The 13,200-nt window shown below is 43.8% G+C and overlaps 2 protein-coding genes across 3 annotated transcripts; both read left to right on the top strand.

Annotated features, from left to right (window-relative positions):
* The first annotated feature begins 225 nt into the window (after positions 1 to 225).
* Positions 226 to 5,220, top strand: LOC139333677 (26S proteasome non-ATPase regulatory subunit 4-like). Of its 2 annotated transcripts, none has more exons than XM_070966277.1 (10): positions 226 to 280; positions 1,388 to 1,528; positions 1,611 to 1,725; positions 2,135 to 2,221; positions 3,092 to 3,160; positions 3,390 to 3,605; positions 3,832 to 3,940; positions 4,058 to 4,195; positions 4,609 to 4,664; positions 4,756 to 5,220. In XM_070966277.1, exons 1-10 carry the CDS (start codon positions 255 to 257, stop codon positions 4,924 to 4,926), a joined length of 1,128 nt encoding a protein of 375 aa, XP_070822378.1. In that variant the 5' UTR covers positions 226 to 254; the 3' UTR covers positions 4,927 to 5,220. The 2 variants fall into 2 exon arrangements, with proteins under 2 accessions (XP_070822378.1, XP_070822377.1); XM_070966276.1 differs by having other exon boundaries at positions 4,606 to 4,664.
* Positions 5,221 to 5,775: 555 nt separating this feature from the next.
* Positions 5,776 to 12,908, top strand: znf687a (zinc finger protein 687a). Its single transcript, XM_070967154.1, has 11 exons — positions 5,776 to 5,895; positions 6,346 to 8,343; positions 9,218 to 9,473; positions 9,573 to 9,784; positions 9,885 to 10,069; positions 10,223 to 10,399; positions 10,506 to 10,668; positions 10,780 to 11,019; positions 11,139 to 11,251; positions 11,462 to 11,564; positions 11,656 to 12,908. The coding sequence occupies exons 2-11, from the start codon at positions 6,367 to 6,369 to the stop codon at positions 12,265 to 12,267; spliced, it is 4,038 nt and encodes a 1,345-aa protein (XP_070823255.1). The 5' UTR covers positions 5,776 to 5,895; positions 6,346 to 6,366; the 3' UTR covers positions 12,268 to 12,908.
* The last annotated feature ends 292 nt before the right edge of the window (positions 12,909 to 13,200 follow it).

Here is a 13,200-nt window from a genome sequence, read left to right as displayed (position 1 = left end):
TGTGAGTACCACTGATGCAAAACACAGAACAAAATCTGTAGATTGAGTTAAAGTTATTATTGTCGTTATGTAAGAGCATGGGTTTAAGTACACTTATGGAACCCTCTATTTTACTAGTTATTAATCATCCTAATATCTTTGTAGATCTCTGTATGAAGTACGGAGTATTTTTTACTTTTCTTTTCTTTTTTTTCCTTGAAAAAATGCATTACCCATAAACCATCACGATGACGTAGTAAACGACAGACGTCAAGATGGTGCTTGAAAGTACTATGGTCTGGTAAGGAATTGGAAATATGTTTAAAGTTAAAATTGAAAAGGCTACCTGTACGCAGGAGAAGGTACCATTAGATAAACGAAATGTGCGTCTTTTCACGTCGTTTGTCGGAAACACTCGCGCAGGTTTTCTTGTTTTGGTTTGGATTGAAGATGCACGAGCTATTCCCTGAGTCACTGCATCACCAAACGTTAGCCTGCAGGAGCTTCCAGCACATAGCTAACAAACAGCTTTTCAGTCAATTTATGGTCGTTTAACGAGTTATGTGTTTGCTAACGCTAGTCAATGTAGTGTTGCTACATTACGTTTATGGGACTAAATTGGGCAGCCCAGATAGCGCCTGAAGTTGAGAGAAAATGGCTTTGTTTAACGTGTTAGCATTAGCTAGCTAACAAACCAAAACCTATACTGCCAAAAACATGACACAACAGGATATTCAGAGAGGTCTGTTGTAGCCGAATAAACCAAGATAACACGCTATTTAGTTATTACCAGCAGACGCTGTTTTTCAGTTTTGGATGTATTAAGAGAGAGTACATAAAAAAAACAAACTTTTGTTAAAAAATGCTAATGTTTTTCATGGGTAGCTTTCCTGCCGAGCTTTGTTTTGGTTTCTGTTGAAATGTATGAAATGAGGTTGCTGTGTTCACTGTAGCTACAGCTGTGTCCAGTCCTGTGGAATATGTGGATAGTCGCTTCAGTAATTATTTTGTCCAATTAAATGTCAGAAACTAAGAGAAATGCTTATTACATGTTCGCATAGCCCAAAGTGACCTGTTAGCATTGCCTGTTTTGTCCAGCCAATAGTCCATTTAAAATTTACAGCATACAGCAGCAAATCTTCACTTTTTAGAAGCTGAAATGAGTTTGGCTTTTCCGCTTCATAATTACTTCATTAATAATTTGTCAAAACTGTCGGTGAGTCATTCTCTGTAACTCATTGTTTCCACTCTGTTACATAGGATGCAGTATTCTCATAAGATATGCACTTATTTGTTGTCATAGTATCAACATTGGTATACCAGCATCAACAAATACTTATCCAGTCTGTGTAATTTGTATTTTATGCTACAACTACCAATTGTTAATGCTGCTTTTCATTTTTCTTAGTGTGGACAACAGTGAGTACATGCGCAATGGAGACTTTCTGCCCACCAGGCTGCAGGCTCAACAGGATGCAGTTAATATTGTTTGTCACTCCAAGACCCGCAGCAACCCTGAAAACAACGTGGGTCTCATCACCATGGCAAAGTAAGAGGCAGTGTGTTTGAATTAGTGTACTGACATTTAAAATATGTTAGTATGATCACATAAGTGTTATGTCCCTTTGCAGCAACTGTGAGGTGCTGACCACACTGACTCCTGACACGGGCAGGATACTGTCCAAGCTGCATGCTGTGCAGCCTCGTGGAAACATCAGCTTCTGCACCGGCATCAGGGTGGCACATGTGAGTCTGTGACTTTCATTACACTGTGAGTCTTCTCCTGCTCCTCTTGTAGGAAGCCAATCGGGAAGCAGAAAAAGAGAGATTAAGACAGATGGAGAGGTCTGTTTATGTCACTGTTGTAAACATAAATAAGTCTTTATTCCAAACAAGGGTAAGTCCTGATGTTAGCCCAACTCAGAGTGCTCCCCATCTCCAGTAATAAAATGGGCCGACATCCCCAACTGGAACTGGCTCACCTAAATGTAATGTAGCTATCATATACTGTATGTTATGAATTACACCTATACTTTTCCTGCTATGACATGGCAAAATGTCTGCGGTGAAGAGAACTATCGTCCTTTTTGTCATGAAAATATATTTTGTCAGTTCCAAAGATCTTGTTTTTTATTTGCTTTGTTTCTCTCTGTAGTTGGCGCTGAAACACAGACAAGGCAAAAACCACAAGATGCGCATTATTGCTTTTGTTGGCAGCCCAGTGGAGGACAACGAAAAAGAAGTGAGCTAAGTCAATGTGTTCTGGATGATATTAGTGGTTATGTATTACCCAGTAAATAGTAGATTTGGGACTTTGATAGTGATGACCAGGAAGGAGATGTGTTCATGCAGAAATTCTCAGAGCTCATCGCATTTGGTATCACTAGATTTGACAGATTAGTCCTGGAGACCTAAATATTCATTTCAACAAAAAGAATGACTCCAAAGCTGTGGAGCTTATGAATTTACTGGACAGCTTTGAACTTACACAACATGTAAGATGGTAGATGGTAATGCACACAGTAACTACAGGCAGATATCCACCTTCCATTCATCAGTAAGATACTGGAAAAGATAGTTTCAGGGCAAATTAACGCATTTCTTTTTGCTCTGACTAAAATAATCAGTGACTAAATTCTGATGAAAATAAGGTCTCAGTTCTTGTCCTCTCAGATCTAAGTGCAGCATTTGATATAATTGACTGTGATATCTTAATCAATCATCTTGAACCATTGGTTGGTCTTTCTGACTGTGTGTTAAACTGGTTTCATGTGGTTTTATTATTATTATTATTATTATTATTATTATTATTATAATTATTATTATTATTATTATCATCAGTGAAAATGTGCAGACAAACAAGCAGAAAAGTTATCTGGATAACATTGTTGAGTAAAGGATAGAAAATCTTTAAGTGTGGAATGTGTACTGACTGTCAAAAGAGCTATTCTGGGTTTACTCAGTGTGGTTTTCCTGCTTACTTAGTAATGCTTTTTCAATAAACAGGAACAGGAAAAGTTGGCTTATATCTTCAGCATACTAATATATCTGTCAAGCCCATTACGAAACATTTCGCGTTTGTCTCAGCTGAAGTGTTTTTATTTTCCTGTAGCTGGTCAAAATGGCGAAGCGTCTGAAGAAGGAAAAGGTCAATGTGGATGTTATTAACTTTGGAGAGGAGGTATTTTCCCATCAAAGCTCCACACACACACACACACACACACACACACACACACACACACACACACACACACACACACACACACACACACACACACACACACACACACACACACACACACACACACACAGTCCCCCTGAAAATCTAGCACGCCATTGTGGATATTTTTGCCCTCTTTACGCTGTTGTCTGGTCCACAGGCTTGTCCTCATTCTTTCTCACCCCTGTAGGAGATGAACACAGAGAAGCTGACGACCTTCATCAACACACTGAATGGCAAAGAGGGTGCAGGCTCCCACCTGGTCACAGTGCCTCCAGGCCCCAGTCTGGCTGATGCCCTGCTGTCTTCACCCATCCTGGCTGGAGAGGGAGGTGCAGTGTTGGGCCTGGGTGCCAGTGACTTTGAGTTTGGAGTGGATCCCAGTGCAGACCCAGAGCTGGCCTTGGTAAGAGTTTGTATAGTTCATTGTAATCATACATTTTCTTACCCTTTGCCTCTAAGATACTCTGGATTCATCAATTTGCCATTTTGGTCACAGCTACCTTCCATTTTTTAAAATTTTTTCTTCATTGTATATTTCTGGGGCATCATGCTAATTGCTCTGTTAGTATTTAGAGTAATACAAGCCTGTCATTTTCATTAATTAGATGTCTTTCTTCTCTTCTCTCTAGGCTCTGCGGGTATCCATGGAGGAGCAGAGACAACGGCAGGAGGATGAGGCTCGCAGAGCTGCTGTTGCATCAGCTGCTGAAGCTGGCATTTCCTCTCCTGCTGCAGATGGTGAGAAAAATGTTATATCATAGATGCCAATTTCTGCCCATCTTCCTTCAGTAGAGGCTTTATAGCCCAGAACATAAGTGTGTTCACACTGCATATTTGTCTCTCTTTCCATTGCAGAGTCTGAAGATGCCCTGTTGAAGATGTCTGTTCCCCTCACAGACTCATCCACACCTGCTCTACCAGACTTCAGCCGCATGACAGAGGATGAACAGATCGCCTATGCTCTGCAGATGTCCATGCAGGGAGCAGGAGCAGGTTAAACATGAATTTTTGAGTTTTCTGAATTTCCATGACCAGAGAATTGATTCCCTGTAATACAAGCTGAGACTCAATTCAATTCAATTCAATTTTATTTGTATAGCGCCAAATCACAACAGAAGTTGTCTCAGGACACTTTCCATATAGAGCTGGTACAGACCAAGCTCAGAATGTATCACAACAACAATATAAAATGCTCAGCAGAATTCATTTACAGTGAGAGGTACGCTGAAAAATGCTTTCTGCTTTGATCAGCTCCTTTGCTGACTGGTGGTTCAAGGCATATTTCATTGTGTTTGTCACACAGCAGCACAAACAGGCACATATAGACCAGGTTAAAAATTACCACAATTGTCTGATAACCCCATTTTTCTTACTCAAACAGCACATGTGTTCCATTTTTCTAGCAGAGTTTGGTGCTGAGGACATGGACACAGGAGCTGACATGGACTCCAGCAAGGCTAAGGTGAGCACAAGCCTTTGTTAGTTCTCACTTGTCATTTTCATCAGATTGAAAAGGTCCTGATTAGTTACAACATGCCATTTTCTGAGTCCAGGATGAAGAGGACTACGATGTCATGCAGGATCCAGAGTTCCTCCAGAGCGTCCTGGAAAACCTTCCTGGAGTTGACCCCAACAATGAGGCCATCCGTAACGCCATGGGCTCTCTGGCTTCTCAGACTGGCTCCAAATCTGACACCAAGAAGGATGAGGAGAAAAAGAAATGAGCACCCAAAGAGAGGAACTTAATATATGATAAATAAAAGCGACCTGAGAATTGCACTGCATGTGTTATTCACAGTAATGTTCCTCCATACAGGAACCATTTTGTTCTTTTTGTTTGTGTAGCTGTGTAAAGTGTAAACAATTTGTGCTTTTTTCTTAACTTTACTTTTTCTTTAACTTACGGCCTTTTCTGATTCATTTTTTTGTGTCAAGCAGATATGATTACATTTGAATCTTTTATAGTATAACTACGCAATAACATGCACAGATTTCCTCAATAAATTTCCAGAATACAAGGCGGTACTTCATCTGATGCTTGGAGTTGTGTGAGTTGTCACACTCGGTGCCCAGTTAAACTTTAATATAATTATTACTTGAAGGTCTGTACTGGAAAAAATAGAAATATAGGACACATAATGTATACAAGTGGACAGAGCCTAGGTGAGAGACATAGACATGTAGACAAAGACCTTTGACTTATAACACTGATGTTTTTGTGCTTTTGTCATTATGAGAATGAGAAATAGCATCAGTTTTTCCTTGTGTAGCCTTAAAAAGCAGGTGAACACAGTTTGACATTTGAAAACATTTTATGCAAATACTTTTCATACAGAAAACTAAAAATTGATTAAGAAAATCATACATTTGTGCTACTGTAATATGTAAAGCCAAAAATCATGTTTTATGAGAACAGTTTGGCGGCAAGTACTTCAGAAATACATAAATCTTTGCAGAATTAATGTCCAAACAGTTTGTAAACGATAAGAATATTTCGTGTTTGAAAAGATTTTGACTCTTCTGAGATTGCGTCGAATGAACGATTTTGTGTGACACCTCTTAATTTTAACAACACTTGAACCTGGAAGTGTGAACACGTCCGAGGTTTCTGTGATGTCACTGTGGCTCGATCTGGTGACGCAAAACGTATGCGACCGAGAGGAAAGTCAGGAATCAACTTCGCTAACTAGCAGGTAATTCAGATTTAATACAAGCGTAAGCTAATGTTAGCCTCAACTAGAGCAAACGTAACACGCATTAAAGATAGTATATTAGGACCACATTAGCTCAGTGCTACATTGAGCGAGCTAATTTTAGCTTTTGGCCAACGTTACTTAAGAACATTTGCCCGGTTGACGTTAGCAAGGCCAGCTAGCAGTTAGATGCTAAAGTTTAGCTAGCTGTTTGCAGAAGCGCCCACTTGTTGCAACATGGCAGAGTTAAGATAGACACGCTGAACAGCAGCTTTCTGTACCCTGTCTTGTTTTTTAGGCTTGTATCTTTATCACGTATTACGTTTTGCTTTAACAAAACATTGTCGACCCTCATGTGAAACCAGCTGTCACATTTTTTCAGCTGTGTCAACGTGTCGTCATTAAATTAATGTTATATGAATTGTTCTGACTCATTTGTTGCTCCGATAGGTTTTGAGCCTTGTGCCGGCAATGGGGGACATGAAGACCCCAGACTTTGATGATTTGCTGGCAGCTTTTGACATTCCTGACATCGAAGCTATTCAGTCAAGTCCGGAGGAGGAACGAGATGAGGTGGGGGCTAATGCAGATGAGAGAGAGAGGGGGTCTCCCTCATGCTTCCCCTGCCCTCCGGCCTCACATAGTGATCCCCCTGTGGTCAGTGTTATTGTGAAAAACACAGTGCGGTCTGAGTCTTTTGAGGAGGAAGAGAAGTCTGTCAGGGATAAAACAGACTATCCCTCAAGCAGTGGCTTGAACTCTCAGGTTCAGGTCAAGTTTGGTGATCTCGCCTCACAGTTTGGCCCCAAAATGTCTGCTGATGCCCCTGTGGATCCCCAGATTGCACCCGTGGATCCCCAGATTTCCAATGGCTTTGAGGGATCTGCTCCTAGGGATCAGGGACAGTCTAACACACAGCCATGGCCCCAGCGTTCACCTCTGAGGTCCACACTGAAAGCAAATGAGGGTGACATCGATAAAGGAGTTGAAGCTGGATCAGTCCAGCACAAGACTGATGTCATGAACAATTTGAAGCCCCTCCTCTACCTCCAGTCTTCGGCGAGTGCCGGTCCCAACTCCTCAACTCCTCTCACCCCACACTCTGTCAGTCCTCGCCTTCCTCCTCACTCCCCACAAAAGGAGGAAACTTGTATCCTCAGTAGCCCATCTTCCCCTTTACCACAAAATGGGAGTATCAAGGCTGGACTTAAGCGTGCTATGCACTCAGATGAAGATGACTCAGAGCCAGATTTAGGAAGTCCACTGGTGATCCAGGAAAGCCCAGAATCTGTAATGTCCTCACCTGCAAAATTTAAACACAGAGCAAAAGCACAGTGCCCTGAGCTGCTTGGATCTCCTGAAAACACATCTCTTGTTTCTCATCCTCTTTGTCTCTCTTCTCTGGCACCTGCAAAACCTAAACCCCAACTTGAGGAAGAGGGCCAACCTGCCACCTCACCTCCCTCCACAGCCCTTCAGCCACAGAGTCCTCAGGACTGCCCCTCCTCTGTCAGTATGGACTCTGCATCAATCCGAGAGGATAAATACCCAGAGCATGTGATTGATGAGAGGGACTCGCCTGAGAGCCCGCCGCCCTGTGAGACAGGTCTTGTAGTCCCCAAGAGAAACAGCAGCCCTGATTTGGCCCAAACATCAGATCTAGCAGCAAACCAGAAGGACTTCCATCATCAAGAGGAGCTCATGGAAACTGAGCCCAAAGAGGAGGACGGGCCGGGTGACACTGAGGAGCAGAGTGAAAAGGAGGCTGCAGATGTAGGAAATTTAAATGAGGAGAGCTCTGCTGATGGAGCTGGGGAACCTGCGGCTGCTCAAGCTGCAGAGAGAGCTGCACCTCCGTTGCGTCCCCTGAAAGTTAAAATCAAAATGCGTACAGGCAGCATCGTAAGGACTGTGAGTGGTGCCACACGTAAAAGAAGTGGAAAAGCCACTTCCAAAGGTGTGGATAGTTCAAAACCTTCCTCAGAACAACATAACACAAGATCCAGGAGGGAGCTACCACAGCAATCTCAGATGCCTGCAATGGCGACGCCCCAGGGAGGAACCTGCCCAGTCAAAGACAAAACCGCAGTTAACCTCAAGCCCAAAGTTTCCCCCACAGCTGTTAACATCACTAAAACTGCAGCCCTGCCCTCCGTCTCTGTCTCCTTTCCCAGAGTCGGCCCAGGTGGGATCAGCCCTCGCGGCCTGGGTCCGAAAAGTTTGAACAGCGGGATGACGCTTCCCGTACCTTCACCTCTGCTCCATCCTCAAAGTAGCAGCAGACCAGCCTCTATAGTTAATAGCACAGGGGCAATCATATCCAAGAGTCAGACCAACCTGGTAGAAGCTTTCAACAAGATCCTCAACAACAAGAACCTGCTGCCCAGCTATAAACCAGATCTGAGCTCACCTCTTCCTGCAGAGTGGGGCCTTTGTCTACCTGCACAGGTGAGCTGTCATGCTGTTATTGTTTTTCTTTGTAATGGATGATATTATAATATTTTGGCTTGTTTGACTGTTGGTCCAAACAAACAAGTGGTTTGAATACCTCACCTTTGGCTCTGGCAAGTTGTGATGGACATTTTCATGTTTTCTGACATTTAAGGGACAACACACCAAATCAATGAATCACAAAAATAATCTACAACTTTATCAATAATGAAAATAATAGGTAGTTGCTGAGATAAATGTGTAAACATAAAAGGACCTTTCTCACATACAAGTTATCGAGCTGCTCTAGCTGTTTTTCTTAACATGTCAAGTCTGATAATGAGAAGCAGCCCACCTGTATCCAAAATAGATAACTTGTTTTTCATTTTTTAGAAAATACTGCACGTAGGAACAGGATGTGGACAGTCTAAGTCATCTGATGTTGCTTCATGTGTCGAAATGTCCACACTGTGACATCCAACCTGCACTCCAAACAAGGAGGCTGTGTAAAGCAGTGCAAAGTTAATATATTTAATGTTTTTCCTCATCAAACTGGGAAAGTAGTGGAATGCTCCAAAAACACCTGTTTGGAACATTCCACAGGTAAACAGGCTCATTGGTAACAGGTGAGAGTATCATGATCGGGTATGAAAGGGGCATCCTGGAAAGGCTCAGTCGTTCACAAGCAAGGATGGAGCGTGGTTCACCCCTTTGTGAACACATGATTGTATGAAGGATTTTACTGCATGGACTCAGGAACACTTTGTAAAACTGGTTTTTGAATCAGGGTTTTAATCATATTGTCATGACAAGCTCATGGCATTGTATTACATCGCTTTTTTCCATGTTAATGTGTCAGTATCTAAAGAGATGAATGTTTGATCCCTCGCAGGGTTTCCGCTGTCTAGAGTGCGGTGATTCCTTCGCCCTGGAACAGAGTTTGGTTCGACACTACGCCCGCCGCTCACTGAGGATTGAGGTGACCTGTAATCACTGCGCCAAGCGGTTGGCCTTCTTTAACAAGTGCAGCCTGCTTTTACACGCCAGAGAGCACAAGGAGAGAGGTTTGATCATGCAGTGTTCACACCTGGTGATGAAACCCGTCTCTGTGGAGCAGATGATCGGCCAGCAGGAATCTGTGGCAGTCGGTTGGTGAACATTGTTTCTGTTGTTAAATTGAGCATTTTCAGAGGTAATTCCTGTGCATGAATATGTTTCTGTTTGTGTATTCCTCCTTGATTACTCAGGTGGGCCCTCTCCATCACTTCTGTCATCCTCTTCATCCTTCTTAGGCCAGGTCGCCCCAAACACAACACCCCAGCCACACAAAGCAGTATCCAAGAAGAAAGCAGAAGCAGTGCAGTACGTCAGTACTAAGTGTCCTGAGTGTCAGGTTCAATTCAGCAGCAAAGAAGGGGTGGCCGAGCATTTCCAAGAAATCCAGCCAGAACAAACCGCTGTGAGTCTTTTGAGTGTGAGGAAAAGGAGCAATATGTTTGTTTTCCAACGATATGAAAATGAACTCGAGATTGATTCCTTTCTTCTCTGCTGTTTTCCAGTCATGCACAGAGTGTTCTCCTCCCATGCTCCTGCCCAACAGCTGCAGTGCAGCAGCTCATCAGCGCATCCACCAAGGCTGCCCACCACACGTCTGCCCGGAGTGCGGGGGCACGGCCGAGCAGCCACTCTTAAAAACACACCTGGACGAGACCTGTTTGCATTTTGCACGCCGCATTGGATACAGGTGCGACGTCTGTCCATGTGGTTGTTCAGTGAAAGCAAAGTGTGCTGAGCTGTTGTTGAACCCTCACAAATTCTGTTCATACGCCCACGTACCTCCTTTCTGTCTTTTTTTTTTTTTTTTTTTTTTTTTACAATTCTCACTCTCTCTCTGCAGATGTTCCAGCTGCCTGGTGGTGTTTGGAGGACTGAACTCAGTGAAGCTTCACATTCAGCAGGCTCATTGTGATATGTTCCACAAATGCCCCAGCTGCCCCATGGCTTTCAAGTCTGCTCCCAGCATACAGAACCACATCAGTGCCCAACATCCAACGCTCACTGAAGGACAGACCATGTATGTATCCACACACACACACACACACACACACATACATTCTTTTTCTCATGAAATGTTTTCCTTTCACATTCCTTTAATTGACCCAGTTTACATCCCTTCACAGGTTGATCTATAAATGTGTCATGTGTGACACCGTTTTCACAAACAAGGCCCTGCTGCACATCCACTTTGACACTCATTTAACCAATCAGAAGGTGCACGTGTTTAAATGCCCTGAATGCACCAAGTTGTTTTCTCAGAGGAGTTCTCTGCTGGACCACTTCAAGGTATGTGCATCTGTCTTTAGTGTTTGATATAGCTCAGGTGGTCTTTAAAGAAAACGATCCGCCTTATAATGCAACTTTTTCTGTCTTTTTTTAATCCTCTCTGTTCCTCAGAACCATAAGACTCCCAAGTTAAAACGCGAGTTGCCTTCATCCTCAGCTGCTTCCTCTCGTTCACGTCCTTCGTTGACGTTGAAGAGCTCAGATGGGGAGGAGTGGATGGATGAAGATAAAGAAGAGAAAGTGAAGACAGAAAGGATGAAGACCCCCTCAGGGTGGAAGTGTGCGCCTTGCCACGCGCGCTTCACAGGCCGGGAAGACTACATCACCCATATGGCTGAGCAGCACGGCAAGGTGTGGAAGTCCACCATCCCCCTGCTGTATGACATGTATCATCTGACTATTAAATGTTGTTTTAGATACAGAAATACACAAATAGATGTATCTTTACATTTTCTGCTTGTGTTTTGTAGACTTTGAAGAAGTTTCCTTGTAACAAGTGTGAGAGCTCCTTCACCACCACCTCCAGTCTGAGACGTCACATCAGGGATAAACACAAAGTCATGAGTCGTGGCTTTCGCTGCCAGTGAGCATCCCACACTCTGCATCCTTTCTCCTCGTTATGACACCAGTTGACTTTGCTGGCGCTTTATCCAAAAGTGGAAACCATGTCGTGATCACAGATTTTATGTCTTGTAACTACAAACCCTGTATATTGGTGTGTGCGTGTGTGTGTGTGTGCGTGTGTGTGTGCGTGCGTGTGTGCGTGCGTGTGTGCGTGCGTGTGTGTGTGTAGGTTCTGTAGTGAGGGTAAGAAAACATTCAGCAGCAGAGCGATGTTGGACAGGCATATTCAGCTGAGACACAGCATGGACACAAAAAGCCAGGACACACTGATGGTAAGACACTGTTCTCTTTCTTTCAAGATGTCAAAACAGCAAAAACTTTTGACTACGATGTCGTCAACAGCAGAATATCTTCTGGTCACAGGGAGGTGGAGATGAGGCCGACAGTTCCTCAGAACAGGACAGCAATTTGGGGGCTCGCCGGAGACGGAGGACAGCTGTGAAGATGGAGCAGGATGAAGCGTCCACAGATGGAGTGAGTCCAGTGAAGAAGTCGCAGTCCTCCTCTGCTCCAGCCTCCTACACCCTTCCCGAGTCTGGGTTCCGTTGTGCCCCCTGCGGCTTCTCCACAGAGGACCAGGCGTCCTTCCTGGAGCACATCGTCCAGCACCGGCGAGGAGGCACGGAGGGCGCCGGTCAGCAGTGCCTACAGTGCGGCGCCTGCTTCACATCCGTGTCCTCCCTGTCGCGCCATCGCTTCATCACCCACAAAGTGAGGAACGCATACAATGACAGCCAGCAGTCCCTCAATGTGCACCCAGCACCTTCACCTGGCAACAGCAGGAACCATGATGAGAAGAGTTCTCTCGATGGTTCTGCACCAGCATCGCCCTCCTCTCAGGGGATGGAGGAGGAGGCCACACTGACCTGTAAGGTGTGCCGCAGACAGTTTGAAAAGGCATCAGATCTGAACACGCACTTCAGAACTCATGGAATGGCTTTTATCAGCGCAAGGAACGCAGGAAAAACTACCTAAGAGGCCAAATATGTGAGGAGGAGCAGTGTCAGGAGGCGATTAAAAAAGAAAAAGAAGTGCCTTATTTGTCGTCACACCTATGCACTAATTTAACCAAAGATTGTTAGAACAGAGTTTGTATGTGAATAGATGTAGAAAAATTAAATGTGATGTCGAGATCAGCCTTAACCTTCTTCTTCTGACACTCAGGATCTGATGCTGCGTTTCTGTGTTCACTGATGATACTAATGAGATTAGATCTACTTCCCGCTCAGTGAACAGTTAGTCTGACTAGTCCACTGCTGTGGCCACATTCACATCATCCTAACGTGCCTGTAGAGAACTGTGAATCCCAGAACCAAACCTCACTGTGATCAGCGTGGCTGCTGTTGAAGGCCAGCGATGGAATGTTTTCATCCTACTGAGGAGTTTCCTGAATGGCAACCCAGGTGATTTTCTGTAAAATCCTTTTTATTTTTTACACGTTTTTAGAGAACCAGCGCGGCGGTTTAGAATATGTTAGCTTGGTTATTTAGTGTGTATACTTTTGACTTATTGCCGACCATTTTCACTTTCATTTTCATTTTACGTTGATTCCCAGCTTTAAACGCAGCCATTGTCTTCTATACGTTTTAGCAAATTAGCAAACCAACCAACCAACCAAAAAAACAAAAAACAAACCCACTAAATACGTCCAACTCAGACTTCTGGAAGTTCATGTTAGCTGAGGACTGTTGATGGTTCTGTCTGTTACGGACAGGGGTTTGTTGATATGTTTCAAGACAGAATTATGAACCTATCCTTCAGATGTTTACTGGCTTTGAAGTCCCCACACACACACACACACACACACACACACACACACACACACACACACACACACACACACACACACACACACACACACACACACACACACACACACATATATATACATAAGATATATAATTATTA

This window comes from Chaetodon trifascialis, chromosome 7 (assembly GCF_039877785.1).
Source record: "Chaetodon trifascialis isolate fChaTrf1 chromosome 7, fChaTrf1.hap1, whole genome shotgun sequence".
Classification (NCBI taxonomy): Eukaryota; Metazoa; Chordata; class Actinopteri; order Chaetodontiformes; family Chaetodontidae; genus Chaetodon; species Chaetodon trifascialis.
The sequence above is the reverse complement of the archived record's forward strand: the minus strand, read 5'-3'. Positions and strand labels throughout refer to the sequence as shown.

What these genes read in the sequence shown, in the direction of transcription:
- LOC139333677 (XM_070966276.1), top strand. Translation starts at nt 255, where the DNA reads ATGGTGCTTGAAAGTACTATGGTCTG. An exon ending in CCGGCATCAGGGTGGCACAT is followed by an intron (nt 1,726 to 2,134) that starts GTGAGTCTGTGA and finishes TTCTCTCTGTAG; the next exon opens with TTGGCGCTGAAACACAGACA. An exon ending in TGGACTCCAGCAAGGCTAAG is followed by an intron (nt 4,665 to 4,755) that starts GTGAGCACAAGC and finishes TTCTGAGTCCAG; the next exon opens with GATGAAGAGGACTACGATGT.
- znf687a (XM_070967154.1), top strand. Translation starts at nt 6,367, where the DNA reads ATGGGGGACATGAAGACCCCAGACTTTGATGATTTGCTGGCAGCTTTT. An exon ending in GCAGGAATCTGTGGCAGTCG is followed by an intron (nt 9,474 to 9,572) that starts GTTGGTGAACAT and finishes TTGATTACTCAG; the next exon opens with GTGGGCCCTCTCCATCACTT. An exon ending in TGGCTGAGCAGCACGGCAAG is followed by an intron (nt 11,020 to 11,138) that starts GTGTGGAAGTCC and finishes TGTGTTTTGTAG; the next exon opens with ACTTTGAAGAAGTTTCCTTG.